The 12,976-nt window shown below is 42.4% G+C and overlaps 1 protein-coding gene across 3 annotated transcripts in view; it reads left to right on the top strand.

The window, feature by feature from the left end:
• Positions 1–4,440: 4,440 nt before the first annotated feature.
• The window catches only part of APOOL (apolipoprotein O like), a 47,778-nt gene continuing 39,242 nt past the window's right edge, over positions 4,441–12,976 (top strand). Inside the window, exon 1 of one of the 3 annotated variants that reach the window (XM_048863505.2) lies at positions 4,441–4,578. In XM_048863505.2, coding sequence (XP_048719462.2) covers positions 4,567–4,578 — 12 coding nt within the window. In that variant the 5' untranslated portion in view covers positions 4,441–4,566. Of the gene's footprint in view, positions 4,579–12,423; positions 12,504–12,976 lie in introns of those variants that run through there. The other 2 variants (XM_048863503.2, XM_048863504.2) reach the window with 2 other exon arrangements.

Here is a 12,976-nt window from a genome sequence, read left to right as displayed (position 1 = left end):
AACTTTGATACTGATTAGCATATGACACCAGATTCCTCTTGTAAACAAGGTGAGTTAGCACTTTATTATTTATTGTTATTTTCTATTTGTATTGCAGTAGCAGCTAGACACCCCAGTCAAGGTTGGAGTCACATTTGGCTATGCCCTGTTCAGAAAGAATGACAGACTCCCTAGATCAGGGATGGGCAAACTTTTTGGACCAAGGGCCACATCTGGATGGGGAAATTGTATGAAGGGCCAGGGCAGGGAGTTGGGGTGCGGGAGGGAGTGCAGGGTATAGGAGGGGGTGCGGTGTGCAGGAATGGGCTCAGGGCAAGGGATTGGGGCAGAGGAGCGGTGCGGGGTGTATGGGAGGCTCAGGGAAGGGGGTTGGGATGCAGAACGGGTGCGGGGTGTGACGGGGCTCAGGGCAGGGAGTTGGGGTGCAGCAGGCGTGTGGGGTGCGGCAGGGGGCTCAGCGCAGGGGGTTGGGGTACACAGGGGTGCGGCGGTGGCTCAGGGAAGGGGGCTTGGGTGCACGGGGTATGGGGTGGAGCAGGGGGCTCAGGGCAGGGGGTTGGGGTGCAGGAGGGGTGCGGCAGGGGGCTCAGGGCAGAGGTTGGGGTGCAGGAGGGGTGCGAGGTGCAGGCAAGGAGTTGGGGGGCAGGATGCAGGAGGGGTTTGGGCTCCGGCCCAGTGCTGCTTACCTAAAGCGGCTCTGGGGTGGCAGCAGCGCACACCGAGGCCAGGGCAGGCTCCCTGCATACCTGCCCTGGCCCCATGCGGCGCCGCTCCAGAAAGCGGCCAGAACCACGTCCCTGCGCAGCACCTGGGGGTGGGGGGGACACAAGGCTCCACATGCTGCCCTTGCCGCACCTCCAGGTACCTTCCCCGAAGCTCCTATTGGCCACAGTTCCCCGTTCCCAGCCAATGGGAGCTGCGGGGGGCGGTGCCTGGAGGCAAGAGCAATGCATGGGGCCCTCTGCCCTCCCCCCCACCCCAGGCCGCAGGGACGTGGTGCCAGCCGCTTCTGAGAGTGGCACGGGGCCTGCGGCATCAGGGGGGGCAATCCCACAGGCCGGATCCAATGCCCTGAGGGGCAGGATCTGGGCCGTAGTTTGCCCACCCCTGCCCTAGATACATTAATTCAAAACAAAATGATACACAACTTTTATCGGAGAGAAGGAAGCAATCTCCCAAAGCAGTGCCACCAAAAAACAATGGGAATTAGAACATCTCAAAGGCTAATGAAGCACAGAATGCTGTCCTTAAAATGAAGAATGGTCAAAGAATCATAATCTGGGTGAATAATAACTTATAAATGTAGAATTATGAACAAAAAATAACTGCATTCAAAAATAAAACAGTGTACAACTTTAGAGCCTACAAGTCCACTCAGTCCTATTTCTTGTTCAGCCAATCGCTCAGGCAAACAAGTTTGTTTACATTTACAGGAGATAATGCTGCCCACTTCTTGTTTACAGTGTCATCTGAAAGTGAGAACAGGCTTTCGCATGGCACTGTTGAAACCAGCTTCGCAAGATATTTATGTGCCAGATGTGCTAAAGATTAATATTTCCCTTCATGCTTCGACCACCATTCCAAAAGGCATGCGTCCATGCTGAGGATGGGTTCTGCTCAATAATGATCCAAAGCACTGCAGACCGACACATGTTCATCTTCATCATCCGAATCAGATGCCACCAGCAGAAGGTTGATTTTCTTTTTTAGTGGTTCAGATTCTGTAGTTTCCGCATCGGAGTGTTGCTCTTTTAAGACTTCTGAAAGAATGCTCCACACCTCATCCCTCGCAGATTTTGGAAGGCACTTCAGATTCTTAAACTTTGGATTGAGTGCTGTAGCTAGCTTTAGAAATCTCGCATTGGTACTTTCTTTGCATTTTGTCAAATCTGCAGTGAAAGTGTTCTTAAAATGAACAACATGTGTTGGATCATCATCCGAGATGGCTATAACATGAAATGTATGGCAGAATGCGGGTAAAACAGAACAGGGGACGTACAATTCTCCCCCAAGGAGTTCAGTTACAAATTTAATTAACACATTATTTTTTTACGAGTGTCATCAACATGGAAACATGTCTCTGAAATGGTGACCAAAGCATGATGGGGCATATGAATGTTTAGCATATCTGGCATGTAAATACCTTGCAATGCCGGTTACAAAAGTGCCATGTGAATGCCTGTTCTCACTTTCAGGTGACATTGTAAATAAGAAGTGGGCAGCATTATTTCTTGTAAATGTAAACAAAGTTGTTTGTCTTAGCTATTGGCTGAATTTCTTTTATCTATCATTTTTACAGTGCAAATATTTGTAATAAAAATAATATAAATAAAAAAGTGAGCACTGTACATTTTGTATTCTATGTTGTAATTGAAATCAATATATATGAAAATGTAGAAAAACATCCAAAAATATTTAATAAATTTCAGTTGGTATTCTATTGTTTAACAGTACAATTAAAACTGCAATTAATCGTGATTAATTGTTTTGGGTTAATTATGTGAGTTAACTGCAATTAACAGCCCTATTATCAATATTTCAGTTTCAGTCAATACACATTATTGAGAAAAACTATACCAAGAATTGAAGCACATTTTTATAATTTCTAAGAATGCATAAGGGACCATATCTAAAATGTACTCAGTTACTTTTCAGCTGTGTGTGCACATGCAAGCTCACACACAGCTTCAAGTTCATGACCAGCCTCATCATCATTTCTCATTAGTTAATAAAACTCTATTATTCCAACATTCTCTCATTTATGTAAAACAGTTTTATTAGTTTACTGCATGCTCTTTGGAATGGTATAGTATAAGGTTGCCAACTTGGCATATGCACAAGAAAGACTCCATAGCCTTGTGCTGACAGCACCCACCCAGCATGTGGGAGACCCAGGATCCCATCGCTTGGCTACAATGATTCTCCAATTATTTGTCCAAAGTGGAACAGATTTAACAGCAGAGACTGAGGGCATCATCTTCCCCCTTCAGAATATACCATACCCCAGTCATTAAGGTACTCTCCCAAGAGGCAGCATCTCCCTTCTCCCTCTCAGGCAGAGGAGGGAATTGAAGGGGGGGCGGGAGGGTCTTCCACATCCCAGGTAAATTCCCTAATCACTAACAGTTATGAGGAAGGTCCTCCTCCCCCATGGCTTACTGCAAGAAACACCTTAGGCACCTGGCTTCGGGTTCACAGCTGCGAATCTTAACCAGAGACAGGCAACTGCTTCCAGCCTAGATTTAGAGACTGAACCCCGTGAGAGCGGTGGGGTTGATCACACACTCCTCCCTTTGGCATCTCATAGATATTAAGGTCAGAAGGGACCATTATGATCACCTAGTCTGACCTCCTGCACAATGCAGGCCACAGAATCTCACCCACCCACTCCTGCAATAAACCTCTCCCCTATGTCTGAGCTATTGAAGTTTAGGCATGGTGCCCCCTAGCATTTTGGTTTTTATGAATCCCATTCATAGGTGCCTATCTCTGGACATTTATTTTGTAGGAAACCTAACTCAGGCTTTGTGAATAGTATTGATTTTAAAGGTGCCTAAAAGTTAGGTATGACAACACTGAGCATTGTTATGGTAGAGGCTGGGAAGGGGAGTGGCATACAAACCAAGTCATTATAGCAATTTTACCCCATCTCAGGATTCCTACACAGATTAAGCTGGTTTCCTGGCTGTTTTGCTTCATTGGCTCAGCACAAAGCAGCCAGCTCAGACTGGAACACCCAGTTTCCTTTTTCTCTAACTAATTTCCTCCAGAAAATCGCCCCCTTTGAAATGATGCATGTCAGTAGCACATAACTTCTAAGAATCCTGAAACAGCTTTATCTACGTTATTCCTTCCCAGAAGCTTGAATTATATTTCCAGCTCTGTTGCTCCCCAGAAACATGAATGATTAAAGTTTCCTATTTCAGTGGAAGACACGCTCATATTAATCAGTCCAGTCACTTTCAGAGCTTCTGCCACCATGTCTCAGGGTCATGAGGGACTTGGTCGACTGTTCAAAAACGTATCCCTGCTCCGGGTTCCCTTTCACAGAGGACATACGTTTGGTAAATGGATGACCTTTTCTTTCCCACGCCTGTTTTGTTTTGTTTTGTTTTTTTGGGGGGGGGGGGGTCAGAAGCTGCCCTTCATTTTCCCCTTAGCTTCTTTACCTCCACTGGAAAATGTTGTAGCAAAACCCCGCTATTTTTAGGTGTCACTCTGAGCCCCTGCAGCTAGTGCATGAGCGTGTTGCGTTGCTACATAATCTTTTGAAGTTGAAACCTGGCGAACTCCAGGCTAGCAGATGGGGAACGGCCAAGCGATTAGAAACGATGATCAAAACCTGATTACAGTCTCTCGAGACGAAGCGCTTAGCTCGCTGCCTTGGGCGCGCTTCACACCCAAGTCTGAGAGGGAGACTCTGACGAGCGGTGTCTCTAGCCCCGCCCCCGTCTCTCACGCTCAGGGGGTGGGGTGCCAGCCCCGCGGAAGACGAGCACTGGTTTGGCCTCCTCGCGTGCCGTACAAACTCGCTGCTGGGGGACAGGAGGAGGAGGGGTCACTAAAATGGCGGCTAAGGTGAGCGTCCGTCCCCGCTCTAACTGCCATGGGGCGGGGGCAGCTGTTCTTCCCCCGGGACACGTTAGAGGCGAGAGCAGATCGGGCGGGGACACCAGTGCCCCCCGACTCCCTCCCACAGCCGTTGTCTGCCGCCAACTCTCCCCTCAGAGCCCGGGGGCGCGGCCTCTCGCCAGGGATCCTAGCCGGCCTGCTGCGCCGACGCTTCCTCTCGGGGTTCCTGGCTGCGCGGGGAGCCGGACGCTCCTTCCTACGGTGCTGCGGAATGGGGCCCCCAGTCGACAGGGGCGTGCGGCTGGGAGAGGCATTGCCATTGCCCTGGCTGGTCTGCACGGCACCGGCCTGGGATGGTCTCTGAGCCTCCAGCACGGGCGGAAGAGGCACATGGGGGCTAGTTCGTACCGATGGCCCAGGGCCTGTGGCTGGGTGGAGTACCCACCTTGGGGACGGTGGGGCCCTGCACTCTAGGGCGCGCAGATGGCATGACGTGGGTCTGTGTAGTCATAGTCACTGCACTTTTTCATTGGCTCTCTCCACGCACCGATTGTGTCTCCGCCTTGGCCACTTGTAGCCCCTGCCTTACGGTGATTAACGTTGTCTTGATGACAGATGTATGGGGTTCAGTGTTGTAGACTTGTCCTGCTCATTCATGATTAAGGCTACGATTTTGTCATGGATATTTTTAATAAAAGTCATGGGCAATAAATAAATTCTCGGAAGCAGTGACCTGTCCCTGACTTTTACAAAAATGTCCATGACAAAATGGGGAGGGAGGAGGGCCCAGCACCCTGCCCTGCTATGGCTGGGAGTTGCGACCTGTGTCCAGTGGCTGGGAGGGACCCCCTGCTGTGGCTGAGGACATGCCAGGGATCCCCCAGTGCCTGTGGGGACTGGGGAGCTCTGGGGGATTCCCCCCCCCCCCCCGCAGGCAGCTGGGGACCCGCCACTCCGGGCAGCAGGGGTATCCTGCATCTCCCGACCAACATGGGTGGTGGGGATAACCTGAAGTTCCCAGTGGCTGCAGGCTGAAGTCATGGAGGTCTGCAGAAGACACGGATTCCTTACTCATGATTATCTGTGTATCTCTTAGGGTGTGCCAAAATTATCTGTTGCAGTCACTGAGTCACATTTTTTCTTAACGTTTTAAAATGTAACTCTGCTTGTAGGTGTCTTGTATTGAGTTTATATCCGTAGGGAAATATTGGCTTTCCTCTTATGTTCTGTTTAATAATGCATTTAATGCAGCATTTGTGTACACACCAATTTTAAATATTAGTGATTAAAAATAACAGCTGATAGTCATTTCAGATAACCTCCCCCCATTGCCACAAGAAAATAAAAATGAAACTTCACACTTATATTGCATCATTCTACCAAAGCCCAATTAAATGGCTAGTGGAAACCAATGTTATAGTTTTGTTCCCTATGAAAGCTTAGTATACTAACTTTAAAATAAAAAAAAACACCTCTGATCTTGCACACCTCTCTGTTCTATGCTTAAATTGGTTTGTAAGATATTGGGTGCTAAAAGCATGTCACAGAGTGAAGTGTGGGAATTAAGATGGCCTTAAAAATGTTGTTTAAGGTCTAGTGTTTAACGGCTGGTCAGGTGTAAAAGCAATAGGTGTCAAATACAAATGTAAGCCCTAGATCCTGCAGTATATTGCATGGGGATGGACTGCTATGCCCACATGGAGCCCCTTTGACGACAGTGTGGGTTGAATGTGGATGCTGCAGACTCTTCTGTTGTCTATGTCTATGGCTCAGCTCCTAAGGACTAATACTGCTAGATAATTGTTTCTTTAAAAATGCCCTACCAATTGAAACTTCCCCCTTCACAAGTGGGTAAGGAACTGACTCTTGAGTGTGAAGTTTTAATCTACCACTACTGTGCCAAAAAAGCTTGAGGTACTGAGGAAGAATGTAAAACATATTAATTTTTTGATTAAATAGCAGAAAGACTCCTTCACTTTTCAAATTCTCCAAAAAATAATTCTACCGTCCTTTTTAAACATTCCAATTTGCATACTAATCAGTTACTTCTATCAAAACTTAGAGGGCAATGCAAAATAGAGCTTAGAACAATGTCGAAACCTAACCATTAAGTGGAGTTGAGACAGAAGCTTCCATAATGACATCATGGAGCATCACAACAACCTGTAAAGTAGATAAAATATTTCTAATGCTGTTTTTTTAAATTGAGGCATCAGAGACGTAAAGTGACACGACCAAGGTATCACAACAAGATAATGGCATCTCTGGGTATAGACACAGGAGTCCTGATTTCTAAAAATTTAACTCAACCAGTATATACACATTCTAAATGGAGGGCAGGAATAAAGTTATCAGTTGATGCACTATTGTATATAATTAGTAATGCTGATGTTCTTGCATCATAGATGTTTAACAGAGTAATATTTCCGATACTCCGAATTTTTTTCTTTTACTAAATTACTTCATGTTTTCTCTGTCCTCAGTTATAGAGCATACATTGCCTGTCATAATGTTCCCTTGTTACAAGTATACAAAAGATTCTCTTTTGAATTACAAAGGTAAAGTTGAAATAAAGGTTTTAAAAGAGTAATATCAAAGTGATTCTGAAAATTCTTGAAGTTTAGTGCTCATTTCTCTTTAAACACTTTGTATGTTTTAATGTGGAAGAGAACAGGAATTTTAAGAGAGCTTAGAAATACTATTTGCTATTTTGGAATCTGCTCCTTGATAATTTTGACGGGCAGGTTTCGTTTAATGGATTATTATTTTTAAAATTTTGTTGTTGAGAAAATTGAAAAGAAAAAATCCTCTATCTTAAAAATATAATACCTACCTCTTGTCAGCCATGTTTCATATAATCGTATCTAGCCGTTAAATGATAATTATTCTTAATAAAACTTGAAGCAAAGTACACTTACTTATTGGAGGAACAGTGGGAGGAAATGAATTTACAATGTGTAGTCTTACTTAAAATGGGAATGTAATCTGACATCTGATTGTAACTGAGGCACTTGCTTCAATGGAGTTATTCCAGACTGACAGCAGTAAACTGTGATTACCCTTCCCCTCTCAAGGGTAGAGTTCCAGCTATTAGCTAGCCCCTCTTATCTGCTCAGTAACATTGGTTTCTGCACTTTGAGGGCTGCTAGCCTTGCTTCTTGACAAAAGTGAAGTGGTGTCTGATTAAAATATGAAAAAAGACTGCAGAGAAAATTAGCTTTGTTAATAATTATTCTTTTACAGTCCTTTTCACCTTAACAACATTTTGCAGATGTTGACTAAATTAATCCCCACAACACCCCTGTGAGATAGGTGAAATCAAAGCAGAGGTTAAGAACTTGATCATGCAAGATGCTGATACTTGCAGTCAAACCCAATATGCCTTGCCCAAAGCTACAGAAGAAATCATTCTAAGAGCCAGGTTTGGCACTCCAAAGTTCCTGGCTCCCACTCGTGTGTTGAAAGGGTGTGTTGCACCCTTTTTACTTTGAAATTAAAACACAGAGTACAGTGATGTATTAAGAAATAAAAACATTATTTTGATAAAAATGCTTGATAAGTAAATAACAAATGGACTATCAGCAAATTTAAAACCTGTCCGTATGCAGTTGAGCAAGTATAATCACACACAATTTTACCAGTAAGATTGTCTGTTTCACACCCTGGCCATTCCCAACCTGTTATGCATGCCCTGTGCAGCTTGACTTTTACTTAATTTAAAAGAGATGTATAGTACCATGGAATAACTACAGCATTTCACATAACATATTCACTTTGCATTCATAAAAGTATACAAACAAGATTAATATTTTTATGAACAGCCTATAAGTACAATAGAAATGGATTCCTTATAAATAGTTGAAGTAATGTTTGGAAGATGCAATTACACATAAGAAAACATGACATTAAAACATGCTATATTATAAGTAATTAAATTAATGTTTTAAATACATACAATATATTGTAGACAACAGATGTTAAATGCTGCATAATTTTACATGAGACATAAACTATACCTAAAGGCCTCAGCTAGGCTTCCATTCAGGTGTGCAAACAAATGTGTGAACACTTTTTTCAGTACAAGCATGAATCAAACTGTTGCATAGTTCTTGTACCTGCTCACATGCAAGGGTTGTTTGACCCTACAAAATCATTGAAGCAAATGTGTGCATGCATACGTGCACCCTTACTGTGCATATTCATACAGGTTTAGTCAATGGGATGAAAATCAGGTTTGTTACCTAAAATTCAGTTAAGATGCATTTTCTTAAAAAGGATCTGTGTACAGCTAGCCTGTGTACATGGGTCGTGTTGTCTCAACAGTATTTGGTATATGAATATGACTGAGGTGCAAAGTCTGCTTATGAGACTGACAGGTTAGTGGTGTAATGTGGATCCTTCCATAAAGCATCATAAGAATAGCCATAGTGGGTCAGATCAGTGGTCCATCTAGCGTAGTATCCTGTCGTCCTGCAGCGGCTAGTGCCAGATGCTTCAAAGGGAATGAAAAGTCAGGGCAATTATCAACTGATCCATCCCTTGCTAGTACAGTCCCAGCTTATGAGATTTAGGGATACCCAGAGCATGGGGTTCCATCCCTGACTGTCTTGGCTAATAGCCATTGATGGACCTATCCTCCATAATGTTGGAGCATCAGTGCTCCAAAGTTTGCTCTACTTTCTGATTTGTTTCCATATGGAATTCAAGATGTTGGTTTGAATCACAGAACACTAAATCAATGGTTCTCAACCAGGGGTCTGGGGCCCCTTGGGGGCCAGAAGCAGGTTTCAGGGGGTCCGCCAAGCAGGGCTAGTGGTTTAGACTTGCTGGGGCCCAGGACAGAAAGCCACAGCCCCACCACGTGGGGCTGAAGCCCAGGGCCGGGGCTGAAGCCTGAGCAATGTAGTTTTGCAGGAATCCCTCTGGCTTGGGGTCCCAAGCAACTGCCCTGCTTGCTACCCCATAACACCAGCCCTGGCTTTTATATGCAGAAAACCAGTTATTGTGACATAAGTGGGCCATGGAGTTTTTATAGCGTGTGGGGGTGGGAGGGGGGAGCTCAGAAAGAAAATGGTTGAGATCCCCGGCCCTAAATGATCTGACTGTCTGAGAACCGTGGAAGAGCACAAACTTTCAGTCCCTTGGTTTACCTGGCTAGGATTGTAACTGAAGGTCTTTTTATTTCCGCTTCTCCTGATCCTCTGACTTTCCTGTTATCCCAGGCTATTTAGAAGTGAAAAGGTTACCAGGGTGTTTGGGAGTAGCATGTACTACTAATCTGGATGGATTATTGTTCATGCTAAAGTCTTTCACTTTTTATTAATTTACTTTCTATAATATTTGTAGTAGTTATATTGTACAGACACACACAAAATGTGGATATGCATAGTTTGAGAATCCAAATATGTAAATAGTATGTTGGTGGATGAAAAGGTTCATTATAAAGGAAAACGTTTGCTTTGAATTTTATTTGTCAAAGACCCATATAAGAATGATAACTTTTCAGTTTTTGTCAGTGGACACTGTGTCTCTGACTTAATTTTTCCAACACCGCTTCCAATTTTGCAGGTGTGCTATGGTAATTATGGTAATTAGAATTATCTAACGGCTGTCATGTTCACCTGCAGTTAATTCCAGATGCAAAATTGGAGTCTTTCTGAATATAAAATCCTCTGAGCCAAATTCTGCCTTCATATGTGTGTGTGTGTGCGCAGTGCATCTTTCATACAAGTCAGAGGGTGGTATGTGATTGTGTGTAAAGGCAGAATTTGGCCCAGAGTTCTGTTTTCTTTATTTAAAAGAAAAAGTTAATGTACAGGATGGATTGATTTAAATCAGTTATTTAAATCACTGATTTTAATCTTGTTTAGCATTAGTCAATTTTGCTATTTTCATAAACAAACTGATTCATAACAATTAAAATACATTGATTTGCAGCTAAATATAGATTTTACACTAAATTTGCTTCTTTTTGCCAACCAGGAGGATACACTATGTGTATACATATTTATTTAAGCCATTAGATTGCTTATGTTTATTTGGATTCTTAATTTTCACACTTTTATAATGTTTGAAAATGGTGAAGGATGCATTTCTTATTTACTAGCTGATTAATTGTTTTGCTAGTGTTTTGTGTCAAGCTCTGTTTGGATGGAAATTCAATTTAAATGCACAAAAACAGCATTTTAAAATATTTTTATTTTTTTAAAAAAACTCCTGAATACATTAAACAAAAATTAACAGATTTATTAAACAAAGAAAGTATCATATGTTAGTGAACTAAACAGTTTGTGGTCACCATGCCCTTCAGGATTTTAGAATTAGCAGATCTCATCCTCTCACACCTTGTTTTTATTCAGAGATTAGAAAACAATCTTTTTTGCTTTTTTTCAACTCCCACTAGTTTCTTAACTTCAACGGAATGAAGAAAATATTCACTCTGCCCCTATAGAAGAGGCTATTGCTGTTAAAAGCTAGTTTAGCACTCCAGCAAATTCTGGTTCAGCTGCTCAGCCAGGGACTTCTACCAGATCAGTGGTTTGGCTTTCTTTAAAACTTGGTAGCAAATGTATTGCTTAATACTATTTGTTTTATTTATTTTATTACAGTATAGTAAGTTTAGGTCTTAAAACAGGTCATAATTTCAAATTTAATTTAAATGGCTTTATTTTTTAAAAGTTAAAAAATCCAATTTTTTTTTTAAAGAATTGATTTTTATCCACCCTGCTAATGTATTTTTGAAGAGCTTGCCACCATAGTTTTTATGCATGTCCTATCTATGGCTTACATGTGTCTGTGTATTTTGTTCATGTAAAGTGTTTGTGGAGCAGGTTGAATGCATAGACTGCAGGCGCTCTTAGCACTTAGCTCTTAGTTTACTGTCTTAAACAGAGGGCCTCAAGTAGTGTGGTGTGCAAGGACTACTTGAATGCATGGTAAATAAGCTGCCGAACTTTCTAGTTCATTGTTTGTTCTCCTGTCTCTACCACTCCCAATTCCTGTAAAATTTGCTTTCTTCCACATGTACGGCTTGTGTCCATATGCATTGTACGGAGATGGGAACATTCTGAATTGATTTGCCTTCAAAAACACAACTGCTGTTGGTAAAATAATAATAAATCGTATCATTTTGTTTTTTTGCACTGTAGTTATTAAGAGAACCAAACAGACCTCATATGGGTGTGGAATAACATCTTCAGTCTGTTCCCTTGAGATACTTTCAAAAGGATAAGGGGTTTTGAAGTGTTAGTGGAAAAAAAAAAAAATCTAAGGCCACTACTCTGCAATTGATCAAATTGTATAATCCCTGTTTAAAGCAGCAAGATATCTGCACAGAGTTTGAAGGTAGGATATAGCTATATGTTAGATATAGAAAACTTAAGTGGTCATGGAAGGCATCCGTGCTTGATATAAAGATATGCCGCTTTAAGAAGAGTTCACCTATGTGAAATTACGACCCAAGCAACAGTTGCTAAAATTAGACCTATCTTGATCTGGTTGTTAAGTACTGGTTTTGTGAGAGAGAGCTGCTGAAGGCAACTTTATTAAAGACAGACACTTTTTTAAAAGTAACGTTTAGGATTTCAGTGTGTAACCTGCTTATTTGAGTCTTTTACCTTTTCTCACTTGAGATTTATCCCTACTTGCTGGGTATGTTTCCTTAGCTTTACACCCTATTTTTGGAGGGAGAACACCAAGTTTGCAGAGTTTTAATGAGAAGAACGCTCTTCCAGGAGAGTCGCATAAATGTGGAACATAGATTAAAGCATAACGGAGTCCTAAGTCTTTGAGTAGTAAGGCACTGTATGCTTTGTAGTCCTGTAGCTCTTTAATTTTCATACTTTTTTGCAGAATCTGTATTTTTGATCTGATATTATTCCAGCACTTGGAAGTAGATTGTTTGAAATGCAGAGACTTAAAGCCCAAATGATGTAGGTATATTTTGACAGCTTTATTATTATACTTTGATGTGTTTTACCCCAGGTCTTCTATTGTAGAAATTATGCTTTTAACAGTTTTTTCCCCTGGAAAATATAGCTATGCCAGAATTTTTCCACTTAAGCAAAATATCTGCTATTCATGGTTCTGTGACCAAAAATAACATCAAGACTGTCAGTCTGTTCTGTTTTATAAAAATAGTTTAGTCCTTTGGAATGAGATGGCTGATCTGCTTTTTATCTATATAAGAGACATCTAGAGCCCCGTGATTTTTTGCAAATGCAAAATAACACAAAATGAAACAAAAACAACCTATAAAAAGGAAAAACTTAGCCTGCAGCAGTAGCTCCTGTCCCACAGGGCTGGGCCTAGTCCCCCATTCCAGGCTTTGTGACCCGGTGCACAGAGTCGCAGTACCACTCACTCAAATTTGGCCCATCTGACCCCTGCTCCATTGGTCATGAAG

Source organism: Caretta caretta, chromosome 9 (assembly GCF_965140235.1).
Source record: "Caretta caretta isolate rCarCar2 chromosome 9, rCarCar1.hap1, whole genome shotgun sequence".
NCBI classification, from domain to species: Eukaryota; Metazoa; Chordata; order Testudines; family Cheloniidae; genus Caretta; species Caretta caretta.
The sequence above is the reverse complement of the archived record's forward strand: the minus strand, read 5'-3'. Positions and strand labels throughout refer to the sequence as shown.